At 45.1% G+C, this 17169-nt stretch overlaps 1 protein-coding gene across 1 annotated transcript in view; it reads left to right on the forward strand.

Annotated features, from left to right (window-relative positions):
* HSD17B4 (hydroxysteroid 17-beta dehydrogenase 4) overlaps positions 1–17169 on the forward strand; it is a 566121-nt gene that overhangs the window by 238637 nt on the left and 310315 nt on the right. Inside the window, exons 9-10 of the mRNA XM_063964187.1 lie at positions 11118–11209; positions 12747–12771. Coding sequence (XP_063820257.1) covers positions 11118–11209; positions 12747–12771 — 117 coding nt within the window. The remainder of the gene's footprint in view (positions 1–11117; positions 11210–12746; positions 12772–17169) is intronic.

The raw sequence follows: 17169 nt of genomic DNA on the forward strand, positions 1-17169 counted from the left end.
CCTGATATCTTGCACCCACGATGATGCTGTTCCCCTCTGCTGGGAGCTACAGTCTGTGCGAATGAAGCTTTTCTAACCCCATGTTGCTACTTCTTCTGTTTCGTGTAATGTTATAACAAGTATACTCATAGTGGAGCTGTCCTTTCATTTATATTTATACTACCGGAGACTCTTATCATACCTAAACCCTCTAAACCGCAATCACCTAGAGCTCCCTCCTCCAGAGGACTTCCTCCTGCTTTGGCTTCTGGTAGTAGTGTGTCCTCAATGGGTCTAGTCCCTGTCAAGCCTAGAGATATGGATGACAATGATGCGCTTACAGTTGGTACTATGAAGGCTCTGTTATCGTCCTTCAAAGATGAAGTAGCTGCAGAATTTAGAGCTTCCTTCCACATGTGCCAGCAGATTATAGACTAACAACGTGGCCGGACCGATCACCTTGAGACAAAGATGGAGGAGGTAGTTGGTTCTCACAATGCTCTTTTTTTCTTCCCACGATCAATTGGAAATGGAGGTCTCTCTTCTGCAGTATAAGGTGACTGAAATGGAGGATAGATCCAGAAGGAATAACTTGAAATTGAGCGGTGTCCCGGAGACTATCTCTAATAGTTCTTTACATGATTACACTATTACGTTATTCTGGAAATTGGTCCTGTCGTTTACTTCTAGTGATCTCCTGATAGGCCGTATACATCGCCTACCCAAGGCCAGAAACGCACCTGCTGATGTCCCCAGGGATGTCCTGATGCGGATCGATTTCTTCCATGTGAAGGAGGCGCTATAAAAGGCAGCTCAGCCTTCCTCGGATACAGCAGAGGCACTGGGCTCCCTTCAACTATTTTGTGATTTTTCTAGAGACACCTTACTGAAACGACGTTCCTTTCCACCTGTTACTAGCGCTCTCAGGAGGGTCAACATTCCCTACCAGTGGGGATTCCCCGCTATATTGCTGATCTCAAAGGACAGCTCCACGATTGTTCTCACTAATGTGCCTGACGGCATGAAAATGTTGGAGAGATGGAACTTAGTTGGCGCTTCAGACCGTGGCTTCCTTGCTCGCGGTCTTTAACAGCACTGGTCCAAGGCTGGATCGGGCTGATCTCTGTGCCGCGGTTTCTCTTAGTTTCTCTTAGCTCCTCTGCTGTAGACCTGCATTTAATGTTTGCTTAGTTCTTCTTTTTTTTTTTTTTTACATGAGCGGAGAGAGAGAATTTTTTTTTTTTTTTTTAGTGACGTTCCTTCTCCTACCACTTTATACATTGTTATGACTGTTGTTTATCATGTTCAGGTATTCTGGATTGGGGACCCTCCGTGCTTCCATATGCCGCCTGTGGGCTTGTTGTTGCTTTTCCACAGTGGACGATGAATCTTATCGCTGCTTCGGATGGTGCAGAGGGACACCAATGGATGCCTTTTTCGTTTTCATTTTGGGGTGACAGGGCTCTAGCCGCTAACCCCCATGTTTATTCTCCAGGCGACCATGGTATGGTGCCTGTTTTGGCACCTGGTGGGGTCAGTTCAGTTGTATTCTTTTTCCCTGTATGCTAGGCCGTATTTTCTGTTCTTTATTTTGTTGTCCTATTGCCAGCCCTTGTATTCTCTTATGTCACCTAGTATGTTTGTCATGTATCGCATCCTCTCTCCTCTTAATAATGCTCAATGTAGTTTCACTTAATGTTAAAGGCTTGAACTCTCCTCAGAAGAGGAAGCTTGTCCTTAACTACTTTCATAGGCTCAAAGCACATATTGTCGCGGTCCAAGACACCCACTTCAAGGGGGCAGCACCTCCCCTGTTTCGGAACTCTAAATTCCCCCATTGCTACACGGTTGATGTTCCGGAGAAGAAAGCGGGTGTAGCTATCTTGATCTCCCAACAGTACTCATTCAGTGTCTTAGCTCAATATCCTGTTCCCGAGGGGAGGTACCTGATTTTGGTCAGGAAGCTGGACAATGTAGATGTCACCCTGGTGTCCTGCTATGCCCCAACACTAGACAGTTGGACTTTTGTAAAAAGTTTATCTCAGTATTGCAGACGCACGCTATTGGTGCACTCTTGGTCCTGGGGGACTTTAATATGGTTCTTGATCCAAATATGGATAGGTCCAGGACGACCGTGTTACGTAGTTTCAAACCTCAAGATTTTGCTAAAGGTTTTAGTAGATTGATAGCGGAATATGATCTTTATGACATTTGGAGATCTCGACACCCTACGATGAGAGACTATTCATTCTACTCACATGTCCATCGATCATATTCTCGGATAGATCTGTCCTTTTCCGACAGATGGACGTTAACTTCTGTCAGCAAAATTGATATCTTGCCTATGACGTGGTTGGACCACTCTCCCTTGTTGTTAGTGTGGGATATAGGTGGTAGGAGGGTCGTTCCTGGGCCATGGAGACTAGGATATGGTGCCATCTCCCTTCCGGAGGCTCAACAAGCTATTCAGCAGTCTGTGTCCCATTATCTTCGAGAAAATTACCCCAACGACACTTCGTTATTTATTCATTGGTGTTCTCTTAAGGCTGTCGTTAGATGGTCGGCTATAAAAATTGCTTCGAAATTGAAGAGGGACTATAAAAGGACTTATGAACAAGCTGAACTGGAGGCTCTTGATTTGGAGAGGGCCCACAAAGTGACTCCGACTGACAAAACTCTGTATAGGCGACTCCTTCTCGCTCGGTAAAAAGTTAATTCCTTTTCACTGCAGGAAGTGCAGCGTAATATAGCGCGACTTAATCAGAAATGATACGCCTTTGGCAATAAGACCGGTCGATTATTGGCTAGTAAACTGAGGGGACGAAAAGCGAGGGAGCGTGTGCACCATGTCTTTAATTCTCAAGGCGCTAAGATATCTGACCCGCACGAAATTTCCAACGCGTTTGCGGAATATTATTCTAACCTCTATAATTTCCGGGATGATTTAGACACTCCCCAACCTTCTCAGGTAGATATTGATGCTTTCCTGCAATCCTTATCCCTTCCTTCTTTAGACTCTGCAGCCTGCTTGTCCCTAAGTTCCCCTTGGACTACAGATGAAATTGTAGCGACCATTGGCTCGCTTCCATCTTATAAAGCCCCTGGCCCAGATGGGTTCCCTGCTAACTTTCATAAATCTTTTAAAGCAGAGCTAGCCCCATTTCTGGCGTCCGTGATTGGCGAAGCCACGTCGGTTGGGCGTTTCCCGAAGGAAATGCTCAATGCACAAATTGTGACCATTCCTAAACCTGGGAAGTCCCCTTCCTCAGTGCAAAACTACAGACCTATAGCTTTGTTAAACACTGATGGTCAAGATATATGCAAAGATGATCGCTAATCGTGTTTGCCCCTTTATCTCGCAGCTTATTAAACTAGATCAAGTGGGGTTCAATCAAGGCAGGCAGGCTCCGGACAACATTCTCCAGGTTCTAGATGTAATGGATTGCGGTGACTCTCTTGGGTCCCCTCTTCTAATTCTTTCTTTGGATGCCGAAAAAGCATTCGATAGGCTTCACTGGCGGTTTGTGCAGGCAGCGTTGCGTTGCTTTGGATTTAGGGGAGGTATACTGGACTCTCTCATTGCCTTGTATTCTTCCCCTTCGGCGACTGTTTCGGTCAATGGATGCCTTTCTACTAGCTTTAATATCGCCAATGGTACGAGACAGGGCTGTCCGTTGTCTCCTCTCATATTTGCCTTAGCAATTGAGCCCTTGGCGGAGAAAATAGGGCTGGCAGCGGGCATTCATGGTCCTATTATTGGTGATGTTTCTCACAAAATCAGTCTCTTTGCGGATGATATCCTCTTATATTTAACGAGACCTGAGATTTCTCTCCATACATTACACCGAGTTTTGAAGCAGTTTTCCGAGGTGTCATATTATAAATTGAATACCTCTAAAACTTAGGCCCTTCCTCTGCATATTTCTACAGACTTATTACAAGAATTACAGGGTGACTTCAGGTATGCGTGGCAGTCTAAATCTCTCAAATATTTAGGTATTAACCTAGCTAGAGAACGTGATTTGATTGACTGCAACTATAAACTGTTATTGCAGGCCTTTGAGACTCTGACCAAAGATTGGATGCTACATGAAGTATCCTGGTTGTGCCGTATAGCAGCTGCTAAAATGGTGCTGCTACCAAAGTTAATGTATCTGTACAGAGCTATCCCAAGACTTATCCCCAAGCCATTGCTCCACAAGTTTAATCAAACTCTAATCAACTATATATGGAAAGTCTCTAAGCCTAAAATTGCTAGACATACCCTTTCCCTTCCGAAACTTAGGGGTGGTGCTGCCTTCCCAGATCTCGAGGCTTATCAATCAGTCTGTATACTGAGCCAAGTTAAAGATGATTCCTATCAGGGTCCCCTAAACAGTGGGCTATTATTGAGTGTTCCATGGTGTCCCCCTTTGGTCTCCCCGATCATCTATGATTACCTGTTACGGTAACTCCTCACCAGACTCACACCTGTAAGACGATAGCCGCAACAATTCAGATTTGGTGTAAATTTATATCCTCTCAAACAGAGATTACTCTACCTTTTTCAGAATTGTCCCTATCTGCCATAGCTGCCCTGACACCTTCTTTAAACCTAGACACGTGGGCTGAAATAGGGGTGACCTCTTTGAAGGATGTGCTCAGAGTAGAGGGTCTAGTTCCTTTTTCTCACCTCCAGAGTACGGCCAATATTTCACCTCAGATTTTTATAAGTATCTCCAGTTGAGACACTGGATTCAGAGTCATATCTCACTTCTCTTGGCTAATTTAGCTTGCCCTCCCCTATTGCTATCTAAAGTTAAATATCAGCTCAGAGAGGTAATATCTCTTGGTGGTATCAGTTTTTACTGTCGGGACGGACCTATGGGAAACTACCCTCTTTGGTTAAATGGGAGAGGGACCTCTCCCGGGTATTGGCCGACGAGGACTGGGATATCATTTTCCGTACTTGCTTTAAGGTTTCCAAATGTGTTCACCATTCAAAAATGTTTTTTAAACTACTCCACAGAGCCTATTTCACTCCAGAGCGGCTGCATAAAATCTGGCCTACAATTTCCCAGTTTTGCTGGAGGAATTGTGCCTCGATCGGAGATATCTATAATGTTTTTTGGGCTTGCCCTGTCGTACAGCCGCTCTGGAAGGAAATATTTTGGATGATCAGTGAAGTACAGTATTGGGATCCAATGTCCCTGCAGACCCCTTAACAGCTCTGTTTCACTTTTATCCAGGGCCACTATCCCAGGGAGATAGGTACCTCATGGGACATATTTTAATTGCCACCAAGGCCTCCATAGCCCAATTGTGGAAATCTCCTTTAATCCCTATGCCTACTGCTATTTTAGATAAAGTCCACAGACACTATTTATTTGAAACGGCAGAGACGGCATATTCCTCCTCTGCCTCTTCCAGTCATATGAAGTGGTTTAAGTGGATTGAGTTCCGTGAGCGTATGGGACATTCCGTTATCTACAGTGCGCCCAGAGGCTTTACTGTTCTGGATTCACCTGTAGAACACCCCTGAGATAATGTTAATGTTACTGAATAGGTATATGACAACTTGTTTATGTATTCCCTGACTCTGTGATTGTGAGGCGGCCTTGTCCGTCTTTTCTCTTATAGGCCCTACACATTTGACGATTGGCCACCGAGGTGCCCGACGGCCGATACGGCCGACGGGCGACCCGGCGGCGGGGGGGCAGTGACGGGGGGAGTGAAGTTTCTTCACTCCCCCCGTCACCCGGCTCCGTAGACTTGCAGGCAAATATGGACGATCTCGTCCATATTGGCCTGCATGCACAGCCGACATGGCACCAGCAATGAATGAGCGCGGGGCCGCGCATCGTTCATCGCTGGTGCCTCCACACTGCACGATATGAACATTATCTCGTTCATTAATGAACGAGATCGTTCATATCGTGCAGTGATGTCGCCCAGTGTGTAGGGCCCATTACTGTTAGTGACTAGGTCTGGTAATTTCCTCCCCCCTCTCCCCTCTTCCCCCTCTTTTCTTTAACTTTTTTACCATCTTTAAATTCATGTTTGATTGTATTTGATTTGTTGTATGCTACCGAGAATATAATGATACAATTCAATAAAAATTATTGTTAAAAATAAATAAATAAATAACCTACACTATTAAGTAACATTTTAACAAGTTTCTCCGGGCCCTAGCTGGAAGCTTGTTGGCCTCAAGGCAGAATATGCACATTCTGTGTAATCGGAGCTCTGCGATGCCCTGCGATATCGTGTATGGGCAAGTGTATGGGCACCATTACAGTGGAAGCAGATGTTCTGGGGGAGATGTATGAAGCAGTGATAAGAGAGGAGAAGTTGCCCATAGTATCCAATCAGTTTTGAGCTACAGCTGATTGGTTGCCATGGGCATCTTCTCCACTGGCCCACTTCTCCACGTTTTTCGCTTGTTCTTTCATTTCCCCCTCTGTGTGTAAAGCGAAATATGTGACCGACCTCACTGTGGCATACGGAAAGTTTTTCAAATGAATGCGAGCTCCCCTTCATTACATGAACATGTTCCAGCTTTAAACAAGAGTCTGGTTCCCCATATATAAGATATTGAATATTCTCTGAAGATAGGAATTGTGACCTAGATAACAAGAGCAGAAAGCACCAGCTTGACTCTAAATATTTAAACAAATACCTCTGCAGGATAGCTACAGTGAAGGCAAGTTAAATCTTTAAGCAGTGCTGGAAGAATGAAAGCAGATTTGGAGCTCTCACTTTAGTTTGGTATAGTTTTTTCGCTGGGATTTTTATTCTGCAAGACAGGAAACTATCCACTGTTACTAATATGTGAAAAGATTAAAGTCTCCAAATTTATAGTTTTACTTGTGGATGTAAAACAATACACTGTGCCAACCTTCATTTATCTAAGCCTTCTAGAGTCCTAGACCGTGAATATTAAAATTCTCTTGAAAAACTTTGTTTTAAGGACAAAATAGGTTTGTAAAGAAAGCACAGCTTGTTGAAGAACGAATAGTTAACTTCCTGTATGGGAAAGTAGTTTTATTTGTATTAAATGCTACTTATAAGAAGCAAACATTTTTATGGATGCGAGTGAGCTTAGTTTTTTTGTTTGTTTTGGAATCTCATTTTTATTAAGTAGCATAAATTGCATACAGCAGATATTTAAGAACAAACGTCTGAAAGTCTGAAATTACAAACTGAACATTTTGTACAATAAATAGGGGAGTGGAGAGGTAATACAGTCCCCCAATGGCAGTTGCCCTCAGAGCAAGAGTAAATCTAAATATGACAGATATAAAACCAACACATAAAAAATCAGGATAAGTAGAACTTAAAGAATGGCGGCATAGTTAGTGCTCCACTGACTCCTTGAATATGACTCGGTAAAATCGGGTTGAGATAAGCTTGGAGCATCTGTCCAACGCTGAGAGCATGATGTCCTCCAATTCCATGTAATGATCAATTCTAATAAACAATGCACTAATGGGAGTAGAAAGTGCTTGCTTCCAGAACACTGGCATAATAGCCTTTGCAGCATTACTTTAATATTTTAAAGGGATTTCTTGTGTTTTGAAATGTGATCCTCGGATTAAAGAGCCAGAGGCTCATACCAGTAGGAACCTGATGACCAACAATATTTCTGGACAAGGTAAAATATGGGAGGGAGTCCCTAGAGAAAGATCACACCTCCAACAACTATTTGGGTCACCAAGAACTATTTGATGCAGATTTTCCGATATCCTGAGGATAAGGTGGTATAATAATCAGACAATCCGATTGTGTGGAAGAGGGCCTCCATGAAAAAAACATAAAGTTTTAAACTAAGGGCCTGCTTCCGATTTGTACGATATTGCTGAGCAGACTTCATGGACCCAGCTGACCAGTTCCAATGGCCACATGCAGGATGCGTCTATTTCCTACAGGCGCCTCCTGCTGCGTTAGCATTTCAGTTGTATGGTAATGCACAGCCTCTTCCTGGTGTTAACATTATAAAAATAAATACTTTACCTAAACTGTTTTGCTTATTACAAACTCTTCCAGCCAGTATTCATCATAGATTTTTCTACTGAATTCCATAAAACTATTAAGAATTTTGGAAATTCTCACTAAGCCAGTCACTGTCAAGTATGGACAGTGACTGACATGCTGGGAATTTTCAATTGTATGCAGTACTAGGGAGACGAGTGGTGAAGCTATAGAAGAGATTTGCAGGTACTAAACGTAATATAGAGACCGGTTGGTTCAAGTTCCTGACACTCACCATCACATTACATTGTGTCTTTCCGAGCGACGGTCCAAAGTTGGACTTAATAGAGATCTTTAGGCTCCTTAGTTGTAGTGTCCTCCAACTACAGTATTTGATTTTCGAAGGGTGCTGGCTATAAGGAACAGCCACGTTGGACCAGGAGATTTAGAGCCACAGATTAATTTCGAAGGCTGTCCGAATTTAGTAAATTCTTCTGAGAGGTTTAGCAGAGAAAGAGTAGGGTCAGAAATTGGGGTCAAGAAGTAGAGTGTGAATAACCGCCAATTTTTGCTTCACAGAATCCAGCCTAATTCCCTTAATGTTGGAGTTTGCGTTAATTGTTCCAGCCAGGGCCTCCACACATACAGTACTTGTAAGATAAAAATCATTGGTGACAACGGACAGCCTTTTGTCTGGTGCCATCGGACAGAGGAAACATGGTAGAAAGAGAGCCCGGGCTTTACTATATATACGAGCAGGAATTGAATATGAGAGTGGAAAGGTAAACCTTGACCCAGATGCGATTTTACTCGCTGTGCAATTGCAATAATATGCTAATGACTCAGACACAGTCTTGTATATAGAGATGCCGGCTGCCAGCATTGTACATTCGCCGCTAAAGTACAAAAGCGGAAACATCAGACAAACAATAAACTTCCGTGTACAGTAAGTGTGTGCTGTCTCAAACAATGTGGCTGTCCTAAGATGCCAAGACCTCTCCAGCTGCAAGCAGATTTGCAGTGGCTGACTGTGGCATCCCCAGAAAACTTTCATTTATATAGCCCCCCCCAACATGCCGAATGTTGACTACCTGTCACTCACTTTGCAATACTCCGTGCATCTGCAATCTGTATCATTTGCTGCGTATCTGCAATGTGGCATTGCCGCATGCTCAAAAAATCGCCCCACTGCGTACAACATCAGCATTGCATTTCTGAATCTGACTCGTAGTTAGTAAATTTGCACCTTTTTAGTTGTAATTCCTCCTAACTATAAATGTGTGCTGTTGAAGATCCTGCTGCATAGTGGTTCATCCTCCAGTTTGCTACCAAGAGGCTGAGATGCAGGGAATAGTGGACACTGGTCTTAGTTGGTGATTCAGACCTTATCGTAGATGTGCTAAATTTAGCACCTCTACGATCAGCTACCCTGACATGCGGGGAGACGCCCAGCACAGGGCTAGTCCGCCCCGCATGTCAGCCCCCCCTCCTCCCTGCACGAGTACAGAAGCATCGCACATCGGCGATGCCTTTGTACTGGAAAAGTAGGTCCCAGCCAGCGCAGCTCCTGTGCGCTGGCAGGGAGATACTCGTCACAGCCCGGGTCGCAGTGGCTGCGTGTGACGTCACGCAGCCACCGCGGCCCGTTCCCCCCCCCCCCCCCCCAACGATCCGGGCACGCCTGTGTTGCCCGGACCGCGCCCCCTAAATGGCGGCTAAGCGCCGCCTGTCCACCCTCTCCCGCCCAGCGACCACCTCTGCCTGTCAGGCAGAGGCGATCGCTGGGCTACAACAGCCGCTGGCTGTCTGGCATGCACCGGTGCACTGCGGCGCCAGTGCAGTTCAGATCTGATCGCTGCTGTGCGAACACGCACAGCACCGATCAGGTCTGAATCAGCCCCTTAGACTTAAGGAGCATCAGGATACTGTGGCAATTGTAGTGTGGGCTTGGATGATCTGTTAATCACTGGAAGGAGATATAGCGAGTGCTACTGTATTTGTAATGCAAGAGACAGCAGTAGTTGGACAGACTTGAGGTGCAGCGAAATGGTTGGTCATCCCAGGAGACTGTTGGAATTAGTCACAGGCAGATGGTGGAGCAGAGTACTGTAGAGGCTGTAGTGCAGACAGAGAACCTCAGTCCTATGAGAGCTGGTTACAGGGTGGCTGTGAAGGTGTAGGTGTAGACCCATGGGCTTCAGGGGCTGAATAGCCAGAGATCAATGCAGTAAAGGAAAGTCAGAATTCAGCAACAGGAGGCAGTTGAGCAGTTATTATAAAACAAGAACCAGTTAATGATGAGCGCTTGAAAGTGAGCAAAATGCTCCTTTAAATAGTGCAATACCTCTGGAGAATCAGGGACAGCTGGAATAAGGGTGGAATGCTGGAAACATATTGCACATACTCAGGGACTTATTGTCTAATTCAAATGACCACTACTGTAAATTTATGCTGCTCTAATCTACCGGGATGCATTGAAAGTCTGACCATTGAGCGGACATCGGCTTCACTATTGGATGTTAGAACAACCCTAGAGTGTCTGATGGTACGTGTTCACCGATGCCAGTGAAACGAAGTCTTTCATTGCAATCCTTGACACCGTCACACCCACAGATGAAAGACCACCCACCTCCCAGGCACCACCCAGAAATGCTTACCAAAATTGCATTTTTATCTTCATTCAATTCCACTATGCGACATCTGGCAGATGTTATTGCAGATTTCAAACTTAAGGCCCTTAGTCTCTGGAATCCATATTTCCTTCTTGAGGGATTTTGTTCTGCATTGGTTATTTGCAGATTGCACAGAGCCTGAGTGGCCTACATGATCTATTAATCAGAATGAGGTATTTTGTACCTTTTTGGTAATGTGTATTAAACATGCTCATCTTCTACACAGTGCAGAATGCAGTTATTTTGTTTGCAAAACCAACATTCTTGAAGCTGCTGCCTATGTGATCACTAGTGACATGACTAGGAATGAGTCCTCCCTGGTATGTGTCATGGGCTCACTCTAAGAGGCTGCATTGATTCCCATTTCTTATAAAATCTCCACTAGTTAAGCCTTAGGCTTGTTTGTAAAACAGATACAGAGCGTTCACTTGGTAGACAATTACAGCCTAGTATGACATGAATCAGGACATATTTTCTCCTTCCTGCACTCAGCTTGCCTGTCTGATTTCATTTTAGAACTGCTGGATGCTTTAAAGCCGGAGTATGTGGTTCCCCTTGTGCTGTGGCTCTGTCATGACAGCTGCCAGGAAACTGGCAGTTTGTTCGAGGTGAGATTTTGTTTTACTCCACTGTCCAGAAGCCAATTAATTTATGAGTTTAGGGAGTTTAAGGAAAAAAAAAAATATTAACATCTGTTTTGCTGTAAATTACTAGCAACAATAATTCAAAATTCTATGGGAATTTATAATCTGTATATTATTTTTAATTGTCTTAGTCCACTAATGCACAGAGTAAAGATTACAGACATGTACAATGCATAAATGCAGTGTAATAACATTTAAAGGGTATCAAGGAAAAACAGTTTGTACCCTGAAGCGCTCGGGCCAGCAGCAGTATAAACGTCAGGTCAGTCAGAAACGCCCGCAAATTAAGTACAATATTTTGTGGAACTGTGGCCCTGAGTTATTGTTTTATGCTGTTCCGATGTTCAAGAAGTTGAGTAATTATTGGGTCACTGCTGCAATCTGCACTCACGGGCAATTGTGATTGTGGTCGCAGTGAGTATTCATTTGCAAGTGATTGACAGAGCTGCTGTTTTGTGGGAGGTAACGGGAGTGGCAGCAAAAACGGCATGTCAGAACTATTCTCGGGCTGTGTATCAGCCTTCAACTGAGATCCTGTACGCAGGAAACATGTCTCCAGTGTCTCAGTTGCAGCGGCCATTCTGAGTGACCGCAGACTCACTCAGGCAGTTGATCTTTCCCGGATCTGTATTGATGCTGCAAATATGTAAGCAGTTGCGGGCTGCTGCAAAGACTCCGGTGGGCATCTCTATAGAAATCCCAGCGGCTGCTACATTAGCATATTTTTTGACATCCTCTGAGTTAAAAATCATATCTCCGTCACCATCGGCGTACATGATGAATCACATTTGGACCGCCAGATAGTCATATAAACCAACTGAAGTCGCCAAGATCCTTGATTGCAAAAACTGGGCAGTTTTTTAGGGCAGTTTAAAGCTCATTCTAGAGCGCAATTCTGGTGCAATGCTTCTCTGAAGAAGTTCTGCAAATCTTATCGTGTTTTTTGCAATGTTTATATTATATAAATAGATCTGAGAGAAATACAGGTTTGTATATGTGACCTACTGTATTATTTCATTCAATGTTTTGTAATTTCAGTTTGTACTGTTTTTTTGTTTATTATATTGTTAGAACAGGCCCATTGCTTTTTATAACAGTCACTACTGGCTGCAGTGTCCATCACCTTTGATTCCTGAACTGTCTGTATTTTGAGTTGCATTTACTGTGATTTAATGAAATAAGGTGTACCGCGGCTCATGATAATGTGCTGAATGCTTTTCCTCTCTGTCATGTTAATCACTTGTTAGATTTGGAGGCCACATGGCCCCTACCTAGGTAACAAAACCATTGCAAAATTCTTAGTTATACTTTGCTTTGTGAATGAACAGTAAAATGTGATGGCTAAAATGGATTTCCTGCGCTGGTATTACATTCTTATTCCACATGCTGAAACTGAAATCCAATAGTTAATCTTTTGGTTTCTGTAGATTTAAAATTGCAATGCCCTGTTGTATGAATTAGATTCTGAACAAAAGGGATTGTGTGCTTTATCTTCCCACAGGTTGGAGCTGGCTGGATTGGAAAATGTGAGTATCACATAATTAGTGATCCTGTCCTGTATATGCAGCAAAACAAAAAAGATTAACACAATGGAAATGATTAATTTAATTGGCTATTTTCTAAAGTGTACAGTAGCTTGTAGCTGTGAAATATGTCATATTAGTGAAATGTGTGAAGCTTCTGTGAAGTAGAACTTGTCTAGGTTGGATCACCTGAGCGGTATAATATTCTTATTTTAATAAGCAGAAAAATTAAATTAAGTACATATTTTGCTTATATGGTCAAAAACACCTTTTTCCTTAACACTGATTTCATTTTTTTTTAATTGAAAAATATTGGCATCCTAAATCCTGAAAATCTGTAGCTGCAGTTTCATGAAATATATGTGGTGACTAATCTGTGCATTATCCTTTGATGTGTTTATGAGAACTAAATGATTCTGAGTAACAATGTATCTGTTATACAGTACTGTATATGGCATGGTTACATGATCCCAGGCATTCACCAGGTACAGTAGTCATCTCTGAAATGGCCATTTTCTCAAACGTCCTAGAGGATGCTGGGGACACCAAAAGAACCAAGGTGTATAGACTGGATCCACAGGAGACATGGGCACTTTAAGACTTTTAAGGGGCGTGACCTGGCTCCTCCCTCTATATCCCTCCCCAGACTCAGTTTTAGAAATGTGCCCAGCGAGACTGGAGGCACTCGGGGGAGCTCTACTGAGTTTCTCTGAAAAGACTTAAGTTAGGTTTTTTGTTTTCAGGGAGGCTGCTGGCAACAGCCTCCCTGCTTCGTGGGACTGAGGGGAGAGAAGTATGATCCACTTTTGATGAGTTCCAGGGCTCTGCTTCTGCTGACAGGATGCCTCCTGCACCTGAAGGGAGATGATCGCCGGGTACGCTCGGATGCTCGCTCCCACAGCCTGCCGTCACCCCCTTTCAGAGCCAGAAGTCAGAAGACAGGTGAGTAGAAGAAGAAAAGAAGACTTCTCTTCAGTTTGACGGCATTCTGAGGTACCGCGTAGCGAGGAAAGCACAGTGCGCGCCATGCTCCCACACACATCACCACCGCTGGGGGGGGGGGGCGCCCTGGGGCAGCATTTACCTCTCAAATCACTGGCCAGAGGGGACATAAATGCCTAGGCTCTGTCCTAACCCCCGCCAGTATAAATATATATAATTGATTAAAGCGGGACAGAGCGCACCATTAAGGGGGTGGGGCTTCATCCTCACTGTACTCTGCGCCATTTTCCTCCTCACAAGCCACAGATCCAGCTGGTCCTTCCTCATCAATAGCAAGTACCAGGGGGCTAAAAACAAGTGTGGGGGGGCACAATTGTTCAATATAACAAGCGCTGCAGCTCTGAGGCACTTAGGGGTGTTTTCAGACCTGTGTTTTGTCGCTGGTGTGTGAGCTGGCTTTTTCCCCTCTGTGTTCCCTGGCAGGCTTTATTTTGTGTTCTGTCCCCTATAGGCGACATGTCTGAGGCAGATTATTTCTCTCTGGGAAAATATGTTAGGGACACCAAGTATTATGGGGGCGGCCATGTCTGCACCGACTACTTTAAATGCTTTGAATGCTAATATCACTCTTCTTAGTCAGAAGTTTGATCAGTCAGAATCTCAAACCCAGGTGTGGAAGAGATCAATGGAGGACATGTTATTACAGGTCCAGGACCCCTCAGGGTCACACAAACGTAGTTTTGACCAGTCACTTGACACAGGTACCGGCACGGACTCTGATGCCAATGTCGACTATGCTGATTCCAGGTTAGATCCAAAATTAGCAAAGCGTATTCAGTACATGATTGTAGTAGTTAAGGACGTATTGCATATCACAGAGGAGCCTATTACTCCTGAAACGAGGGTCCTTATATATAAGGAGAAGAAGCGGTCGGTTACGTTTCCTCCTTCCTTTGAACTGAACGCTCTCTTTGATAAAGTCTGGGACAGCTCTGATAAAAATTTCAGATTCCTAAACGGATAACAGTGGCGTACCCCTTTCCCACTGCTGATAGGGAAAAGTGGGAGATGGCCCCCACGGTAGACTAAGCCCTTGCGCGCTTGTCTAAGCAGGTAGCTCTCCCGGCGTCTACCACGACGGCCCTTAAGGAGCCTGCTGATCGTAAGCAGGAGGCTACCTTAAAAGCTATTTATACGACCACGGATACGCAGCTCAGGCCTATCATTGCGTCGGCGTGGGTAAGTAGCGCTATTGAGAAGTGGGCAGAAAATTTGTCTTAAATGGATACTCTTGATAGGGATAGCATCTTAGTGACGCTCAGATATATCCGAGACGCGGCTGCGTACTTGAAGGAGGCTGCAAGAGATGCTGGCCTGCTGTGTGCTAAAGCCAATGTTATGTCGGTTGCAGCTAGGCGAGCACTTTGGATTCACCAGTGGAATGCTGATGCTGACTCCAAGAGAAATCTGGAGTTTCTTCCATGTAAGGGTGGTGAGTTGTTTGGTGACGGCCTCACTGATTTGGTGTCTATGGCTACCCGCGGGTAAGTCGTCCTTTTTGCCCTATGTTCCTGTGCAACATAAGAAAACACACCACTATCAAATGCAGTCCTTTCGGCCCAATAGATATAGGAGAGGCCGAGGTAATTCCTTTCTTGCTACCAGAGGTAGGGGAAGAGGTAAAAGGGCACCCGCCTCCTCGGGTTCCCAGGAGCAGAAGTCCTCCCCGGCTTCTGCAAAGTCCACCGCATGACACTGGGTCTCCCTTCCAGGAGACCGCGCCGGTGGGGGCACGTCTAAAGCTCTTTAGTCAGGTCTGGGTTCGCTCGTGCCTGGACCCTTGGGTTGTACAAATTGTGTCCCACGGGTACAGACTAGAGTTCCAAGACGTTCCCCCTCGCCGTTTTTTCAAATCGGCCTTACCAGCTTCGCTTCCAGACAGGGATCTAGTCTGTGGAGCGATACAAAAATTGTATCAAAATCAGGTTGTGGTCCCGGTTCCCCTGGCACAACAGGGAGAGGGCTTTTATTCAAGCCTGTTTGTGGTACCGAAGCCAGATGGCTCGGTCAGACCGTACCTAAACCTAAAATCTCTCAATTTCTACCTAAAAAAATTCAAATTCAAGATGGAGTCTCTCAGAGCGGTGATCTCCAGTCTGGAGGAGGGAGAGTTTATGGTGTCGTTGGACATAAAGGATGCATACCTACATGTCCCCATCTACCCCCCTCATCAAATTTTCCTGAGGTTTGCAATTCAGGATTCTCATTACCAATTTCAGACGTTGCCATTTGGCCTGTCCACGGCTCCGAGGATTTTCACCAAGGTGATGGTGGAGATGATGGTTCTCCTCGCAAACAAGGAGTCACAATGATCCCGTATTTGGACGATCTCCTGATAAAAGCGAGATCCAGGGACCGGTTGGTACAGGACATTACACTGTCCTGGTCGATTCTTCAACAACCGGGTTGGCTCCTAAACTTGCCAAAATCAGTTAGTCCCGACAACGCGATTGGCGTTTTTGGGTATGATACTGGACACAGTCCAGCAGCGAGTGTTCCTTCCTGTGGAAAAGGCTCTGGAAATTCAGAGTCTGGTCAAACTCCTTCTGAAGCCAGCAACAGTTTCTATCCATTAATGCATTCGGTTGCTGGGGAAAATGGTGGTGGCATACGAGGCCCTCCCCTTCGGGAGGTTCCATGCCAGAGTGTTTCAGTGGGACCTGTTGGACAAGTGGTCCGGATCCCACCTTCATATGCACCGGAGAATAGTTCTATCTCCAAAAACCAGAATCTCACTCCTGTGGTGGTTCCACAGCTCTCACCTCTTAGAGGGACGCAGGTTCGGGATCCAGGACTGGATCCCAGTGACAACGGATGCAAGTCTCCGAGGCTGGGGGGCAGTCACACAGGGGGAAAATTTCCAAGGAAGATGGTCAAGTCAAGAAACTCATCTTCACATAAACGTTCTGGAGTTGAGGGCCATTTACAACGGGCTTCTTCGAAACCTGCCAGTCCTGATCCAATCGGACAATGTAACAGCAGTGGTGTACATAAACCGCCAAGGTGGTACAAAGAGCAGAGTGGCAATGGCAGAAACCACGAAGATCCTCCGCTGGGCGGAGAAACATGCAAGCGCTCTGTCAGCAATATTCATTCCAGGAGTGGACAACTGGGAAGCAGACTTCCTCAGCAGACACAATCTCCACCCAGGAGAGTGGGGCCTCCTTCAGGAGGTCTTCACTCAGGTGACAAGTCTTTGGGGGGTTCCCCATATAGACATGATGGCATCTCGCCTCAACAAGATTCTTCTGAGATATTGTTCCAGGTCTAGGGACCCTCAGGCTGCGGCAGTGGATGCACTGGCGATGCCATGGGTGTTTCCATCGATGTACATATTCCCTCCGCTTCCTCTTATTCCAAAAGTTCAGAAGATTTTGAGAAGAACAAAGGTTCCTGCGC

The sequence above is a fragment of the Pseudophryne corroboree genome, chromosome 1, assembly GCF_028390025.1.
Source record: "Pseudophryne corroboree isolate aPseCor3 chromosome 1, aPseCor3.hap2, whole genome shotgun sequence".
NCBI lineage: Eukaryota > Metazoa > Chordata > Amphibia > Anura > Myobatrachidae > Pseudophryne > Pseudophryne corroboree.